Below are 7,510 nucleotides of genomic sequence, written 5' to 3'. Positions count from 1 at the left end.
AAATACTACGCACTCTGAAACGGAGAGCACCTTCTCTGAATGTTTTCTGAAGGGTGGTACTCATTTCTGGCTGAATTATATGCTGCTTTATCTATCAACCAATATACAAACTCTTGCACCACAAAGGAAACAAAAGTACTGACCTCTGTAAACTACAATCACCTGGCTTTGGATAAGATTTTGAGGCTTTATTTTGGCTATTTCAGCTGAGGGACTGAAGCAACATTATAAAAAACCACTTGTTCATCTGAAATCTGTTCATCAGGCTCTCTCAACAGAACATCCACAAAACATTTGGATGACTTAAGTTCCTGCTTCAGATTACTAGCAGCTTGAATAGCATCAGATAATGTTATTGTGCTGCATGGAACAGTGATAGATTTGCCTTGTCCATGCTGTGAATGAAATGAACTTGCAGAACCATAGCGTTTTTCTAAGCTTGCCTATTATGTGCTACTGGAATAGCTTGCAGTTTCTACATCTGAGGGAAGTAGCATCTTGGACAGAGAAGAGCCCTCTTGTTATATATCATTCTCTCTCTCTTCAATCAGCTAATAAAATGCAATGTCATAAGGTGACTGTGTTATCGCAGTATAACTAGACAGTTTTTTAAGATTTGTTTTACTCAAGTAGGAAGAAAGGCATGTTGTGTTATAAACTGCCTTCTTAGCAATCAAGACTTCCATAGATATTCCATGCAACATGTCATCATCTCTTCTTTAAAGTGCTGCTCGCCCTTAGATTGATTGCTCTCTCAAATGTTTCTATTTTATGAAGTTTCTGTCCAGCACTGGTGACTTTTGACAGTTTTGCATTCTTTTAATTTTCTTGACAAATAACACATTTTTCAAAGTTTTTGAAGATTTTTTTCTTTGATGTAAGCAGAGAGGAGGTATTCATGTAGTTCCAGCAACTGTCATCTCTAAAAGTAACGTGGCCTGTACATACGTGTCACTGAATTAAAAAGCTAGTTTCTAGAATATTTCAAAGGCTAGTACTGCATGCGTAGGCAATTACAAATTAAAACCTTCTACCAGCAGACTAGATGCTACATTGTATGTACAAAAATTTACTAATGGAGAGCCTTTACATTAGGAATTCACATGCATTTACATCTATCCACTATGCAGCATAAACTATGGACATGCAATCTACTGGTGCACAATTTTCAGCATGAGCCTGATCTGGATAGCAAATTTTACTGAAAATATAGAACACTATTATAATCATGTGTGAGATACTTTGACAATTAAGAATATGTGATGTGAAAACATTTCATGTTAGTATATTGCAAAATGCTCATATTTGCTATTTTTGCTGCACACTAAACAGCTGCATCATTTTTGAAAAAAATACTTGCCCATGCAAAACCAATAAAACTCTACACTGTCATTTGGTAGCTTTGACCAATGTACACCACAATTTGGTGTTGATATTAACTTAAACATTAAAAATGTAGTCAGAGTCATGTGGTAGTGTTTCTGGAACTGTGCAATAAATGACACTTTCTCATTTTGGATACCATTGTTTCACCTCGCCTACAGCTTATGGCACCACTTGACAGCTCCACATCAGAGCTCATCTAAATGTACATATGTTTTAAAATGATATATGATGTGGGTGGTGTAGGGTGGGTACATTAAATTCCAAAAATATGGCCCTTTTCTGAGAATTGCTGCATGCCTATTTAGGCCACTTTTTGGATGGAAGCCTCTCCAACTGACCAGGAAGTGGAGTTGTAGATTTAGTAAGTGGTACTCTGATAATAGGCCACCTTAATTGATTAGTTTCGTTAGAGTTAGTATGGCAACACCCATTTTTTCATGTTCTCCGTGTATATATATCTTCCTACCTTTTTCCCCCACTGCATGCATCCGATGAAGTGGGTTTTAGCCCACGAAAGCTTATGCCCAAATAAATTTGTTAGTCTCTAAGGTGCCACAAGTACTCCTCGTTCTTTTTGATGATACAGACTAACACGGCTACCACTCTGAAACCTCTTCCCTTTAAGTCCACAATGAATCAATGCCCAGGATTGTGGTAGGACATTGCTGTAATGCTGTTTTCAACATAAGATGTAAAACTGAGCTCCTGACCAGTCGTGGCCCTAAAAGTGCCCTTAAGATTTTCTGAAGCTGTATTCTAATTTGGATAACGATTTTCTGCCTATATAAATATCCCTGGTTGTTTCAACTACATATGATATTCTTCATTCCCTGCCTAAATAGTTTGGTAGCATTGCTATTCTATGTTAAAAAGCTGCCAGTTTCCACGTCTGCGATAGCTGCCTTTTAGTGATGGGTGAGGCTAGTCCTCTCTCTATATATAGTTTTTAAAATGCTTGATGCTCCTTTGAAATGTAAGGTATAAACATAAACTATTATTCTTCAGTGTTTTGGCCTGGGCAGTTTTAACTGTCTCAAGCAATGGCACTTCCATGTTCCATCAATTCCCTTGGGACAGATCTCATCTTTAGGAACTATAGATTAAAGAAGGGAAGCACTAGACTAGTCCACCAGGGTCACACCCGCTTGCCCCCTTGGCTGCTGGCCTCAGCAAAGTCTTAACTGAAACCCGTCCCCGCTGCCAGCCAGCACAGGACTGCCGGGTTTGTGGGTGCAGCAGTCAGTGCGCCCTGCACTGCTCCCGCTGGCTGACTCAAACACATCCCTCGCTTCTCCTTTTCCCCTCCGAAGCAAAAGCCAACCGAGGTCATTTGCATTGTGCGAGTCGGGCATTGTTAGCCGCCTCCTCGGGCTCGCGCGGCCGGGGCGGGGTTCTTCGGCACGCGGGTGGGTTTCGGGCCCTTCCCCGGCGGGGAGCTGCCGGGCAGGGGCCAGCGAAGGTGGCTGCGCCCCGCGAGGTGCGGGGCCTGGCACGCCGCGGCGGCTCTAACTCCGCTCTCTCTTTCTCCCCATTCATCCTTCCCTGCCCCCTCCCAGTTGCAGGCGGAGCGGGCCCGGGAGGAGGCGGAGCAGGCGGCCGCACGTCCGCCGGCCGGCCGGCCGGCCCCCCCGCTATGGGTCGGAAGCGCTGCGTGGGGGGAGACGGCTCCAAGATGGCGGCGGGTTGCTGCGGGGTGAAGAAGCAGAAACTCTCCAGTTCCCCTCCCTCGGGCTCGGCCGGCCCGGGGGGCGGCGGCAGCAGCTCCCACTGCGGAGGGGCGGCGGCAGCGGGCGGCGAGCCGGGGGCGCTACCCCCGCCGGGGATCGCCCGCCTCAACGGCCTAGGGGGGCTGGCGGGGGGCGCCGCCGGCTGCGTCCTGTCCCCGTCGCTGCCGCCCAACTGCGGCGGGGGCCCCGGCGGCCTCTCCCCCCCGGCCGCCTCGCTGCTCGCCTCCCCCGGGGCCGGCTCCGGCGGGCCCGGCTGCAGGAAGATGGTGGTGTCGGCCGAGATGTGCTGCTTCTGCTTCGATGTGCTCTACTGTCACCTGTACGGCTACCAGCCCCCGCGGAGCCCCCGCTTCACCAACGACCCCTAGTGAGTACCCGGCTCCGGCCCCTGACATGCCCCCTAGTGAGTGCCCCGCTCCGGCCCCCGACATACCCCCGCAGCGCCCCCTAGTGAGTGCCCGGCTCCGGCCCCTGACATACCCCCGCTGCGCCCCCTAGTGAGTACCCGGCTCCGGCCCCTGACATGCCCCCTAGTGAGTGCCCCGCTCCGGCCCCTGACATACCCCCGCAGCGCCCCCTAGTGAGTGCCCGGCTCCGGCCCCTGACATACCCCCGCTGCGCCCCCTAGTGAGTACCCGGCTCCGGCCCCTGACATGCCCCGTAGTGAGTGCCCCGCTCCGGCCCCTAGTGAGTGCCCGGCTCCGGCCCCCTGACATGCCCCCTAGTGAGTGCCCCGCTCCGGCCCCTGACATACCCCCGCAGCGCCCCCTAGTGAGTGCCCGCCTCCGGCCCCTGACATACCCCCGCAGCGCCCCCTAGTGAGTGCCCGGCTCTGGTCCCTGACATACCCCCGCAGCGCCCCCTAGTGAGTGCCCGGCTCTGGTCCCTGACATACCCCCGCAGCGCCCCCTAGTGAGTGCCCGGCTCCGGCCCCTGACATACCCCCGCTGCGCCCCCTAGTGAGTACCCGGCTCCGGCCCCTGACATGCCCCCTAGTGAGTGCCCCGCTCCGGCCCCTGACATACCCCCGCTGCGCCCCCTAGTGAGTGCCCCGCTCCGGCCCCTGACATACCCCCTAGTGAGTGCCCCGCTCCGGCCCCTGACATGCCCCCTAGTGAGTGCCCCGCTCCGGCCCCTGACATGCCCCCTAGTGAGTGCCCCGCTCCGGCCCCTGACATACCCCCGCTGCGCCCCCTAGTGAGTGCCCTGCTCCGGCCCCTGACATACCCCCGCTGCGCCCCCTAGTGAGTACCCGGCTCCGGCCCCTGACATGCCCCCTAGTGAGTGCCCCGCTCCGGCCCCTGACATACCCCCGCTGCGCCCCCTAGTGAGTGCCCCGCTCTGGCCCCTGACATACCCCCGCTGCGCCCCCTAGTGAGTGCCCCGCTCTGGCCCCTGACATGCCTCCTAGTGAGTGCCCCGCTCCAGCCCCTGACATACCCCCGCTGCGCCCCCTAGTGAGTGCCCCGCTCCGGCCCCTGACATACCCCGCAGCGCCCCCTAGTGAGTGCCCCGCTCCGGCCCCTGACATACCCCCGCTGCGCCCCCTAGTGAGTACCCGGCTCCGGCCCCTGACATGCCCCCTAGTGAGTGCCCCGCTCCGGCCCCTGACATACCCCCGCTGCGCCCCCTAGTGAGTGCCCCGCTCCGGCCCCTGACATACCCCCGCTGCGCCCCCTAGTGAGTACCCGGCTCCGGCCCCTGACATACCCCCGCAGCGCCCCCTAGTGAGTCCCCGGCTCTTGCTCCTGCCCCTGGGCTCCGGCCTCCTGCCAGTGCCCCCTAGTGAATACCCGGCTCTGGCCCCTGCCCCTGGGCTCCAGCTCCCCGCCAGTGCCCCCTAGTGAGTACTTGGCTCCTGCCCCCCCGGGCTCTTGTCCCCGCAGCGCCCCCTAGTGAGTACCTTGCTACAGCCCCTGCCCCCCGGGCACCTCCCCCTGCAGCGCCCCTTAGTGAGTACCCGGCTCCGGCCCCTGCCCCCAGCCCCCCCTAGTGAGTACCTTGGCTTCTGTCCTGCACCCTGGGCTTCTGCGTTGGGCATCTCCCCCTCCACGCCTCTTAATGAATACCCAGCCTCACCCCCAGGCACCTCCCTTGCCAGCTCTCCCTAGTGAGTACCTGGGCTCCTACCCTGTGCTCCCTTCCCCACTCTCCCGTGACCCCTAGTTTGTACCCGGGTACTCTGCTCTCCTCACCAGCAGTCCCTAGTGAGAACCCATGCTCCTACCCCATGCATCTCAGCACCCTGCCCCCCTCTCTAGCAATCTCTAGTGAGTATCGGGCCTCTATGCCAACACCCCTGGGCACCTGGCCTCCTCGCCAGCGAGCCCTATTGAGTACCCAGGCACTCTCATGGGTATCCTGTTGCCCTTACCAGTGATCCTTAGCAAGTACCCCATGCCATGTCCCTTGCTTCCCTGGTCACCCTGTCCCTTGAGTCCCTGGGCACCCTATCCTCTCCCACTAGTGAACCCTAGTGAGTACCTCATGCTGTGTCCCATATCCCCTCGGGTCACCCTGTCCCCCATTACCAGTGACTCCTAGTGAGTGTCCCTCTGCCCCCCTCACCACCGAACCATGGTGTGTACCCCATGCGCCCTGCCCCGTGACCCCCTAGTGAGTACCTTGCCTCCCCTATACCAGTGACCCCCTGAGTACCCCATGCCCTGCCCTGTGCCGCCCCCCAGGCACCCTGCCCACCTCTTACCAGCAACCCCTAGTGTGTACCCTGTCTCCTGTCCACCTGGGTGCCCAGCCCTCACCTCACCAGCGATACCTAGTGAGTACCTCATACCATGCCCCGTTTCCCCCTGGTCACCCAGCCCCTCCTTCAACAATCCTTACTGAATACTCCATGCTGTGTCTTGTGCCCCGCGAGGCATCCTTCCCCCCGTTACCAATGACCCCTCATGCGTACCCCACCCCATGCCCTGTTTCACCCTGGGCATCCTGCCCCCTCTCAGCAGCGAACCCTAGTGAGTACCCCACACCATGCTTAGTGTTCTCCGGGCACCCTGTCCACTCTCCTCAACAATGACCCCTAGTGAGTACCCTGGGTACCCTGCCCCATGTCCCCCTGGGCATAATGGCCTCCCTCACCAGCACCCCCTAGTGAGTACCTCAGGGCACCTTACTCCCTTCTTATTAATGACTCCTCGTCAGTACCTCATGCCCTGCCCCGGGTTCTCTGGGCACCTATCACCCTGGGCATCTGGGCCCTGTTACCAATGACCCCTCATGCCATGCCTCGTGTTCCCCGGCACTATGCACCCTCTCACCAGTGACCTGGACACCCTACCCTCTCGAAGCAGTTCTAGGCACCATGCCCGCTTGCCCACCCAAGACCACTAGTGAGTACCCCCAGGCACTCTGCCCCCATCTCACCAGAAACCCCCTAGTGAATACCCCATACCGTACACCATGCACCCTGCCCCTGCTTCAGTGACCCCCTACTGAGTGCTCCTCTCTGTGCCCTGAATATTCCTGGGCACCCTGCCCCCTTTCCCCAATGACCCCTAGTGAGTACCCCCAGGCACCCTGTTCCATGCACCCCTGGGCACCCTGCCACCCCTTACCAGTGACCCATCGTGAGTACCCCACACCCTGCCCCATATACTCTCCCCAGGCACCATGTCCCAGTGCACCCTCTCCTTCCCAGCTGCCACATAGCCCATTTCATCAGTGACCTCTACTGAGGACTCCATGCCAGGCACCATGCCCCATATTCTCTGTACCCCTCACTCCATACAGCTACCAGCCCTCTCTTTACCAATGACCACTAGTGAATACCTCCTACTGGGCACCTTGCCCCCATTTACTCCCTACACCTCACCACATACAACCGCCAGTCCCAGCAGAGCTCCTGCTTCATCAATGACCACTAGGGAGTGGTCCACACTGGGCTCCATACTGTCCCTTTGCATCCCATGCTCTTCCACCCGGTATGGCTACCAGCCGTCAAAGCCCTATATCACCTCCATGGACCCACACCATATATCTGACAGCATCTGAGGAGCTGCCCCACTTCACCAGAGACCCCTAGTGAGTACCCAACACAGAGCACTATACTCCTATCCTGCCCCCACCTATATGGCTACCAGCCTCTGGTTCACCAGTGATTTCTGGTGAGTATCCCACACATTGCCTGCATTGCTTTTTGTACCCCCATCCCCTACACATGGTTCCCAGCCCCTGCGGAGCCCTAGTTTCCTCAGTGCCCTAGTGAGTTTTCCATTTCAGGCACCATAGCCCTATACCACCTCATAGACCTCCTTCCAGCCCTAAACAGCTTGGAGCCCCAGTGAATACTTCACATCAGACACCCATGCCCCTTCATGATACCCTCTGAGTTCCCTACCCCTAGTAAGTATCCGTCAGTGCTCTTGTACAACTACTAT

At 56.2% G+C, this 7,510-nt stretch overlaps 1 protein-coding gene across 2 annotated transcripts in view; it reads left to right on the top strand.

The window, feature by feature from the left end:
- Positions 1-3,019: 3,019 nt before the first annotated feature.
- Positions 3,020-7,510, top strand: part of AMMECR1 (AMMECR nuclear protein 1) — a 106,510-nt gene continuing 102,019 nt past the window's right edge. For both annotated transcript variants that reach the window (XM_065410360.1, XM_065410359.1), the window contains exon 1: positions 3,020-3,480. In XM_065410360.1, the coding sequence (XP_065266432.1) occupies positions 3,020-3,480 (461 nt within the window). The remainder of the gene's footprint in view (positions 3,481-7,510) is intronic.

Source organism: Emys orbicularis, chromosome 9 (genome assembly GCF_028017835.1).
Source record: "Emys orbicularis isolate rEmyOrb1 chromosome 9, rEmyOrb1.hap1, whole genome shotgun sequence".
Lineage (NCBI taxonomy): Eukaryota > Metazoa > Chordata > Testudines > Emydidae > Emys > Emys orbicularis.
Note: the sequence above shows the minus strand (reverse complement) of the source record. Positions and strands in the feature narration are given on the sequence as shown.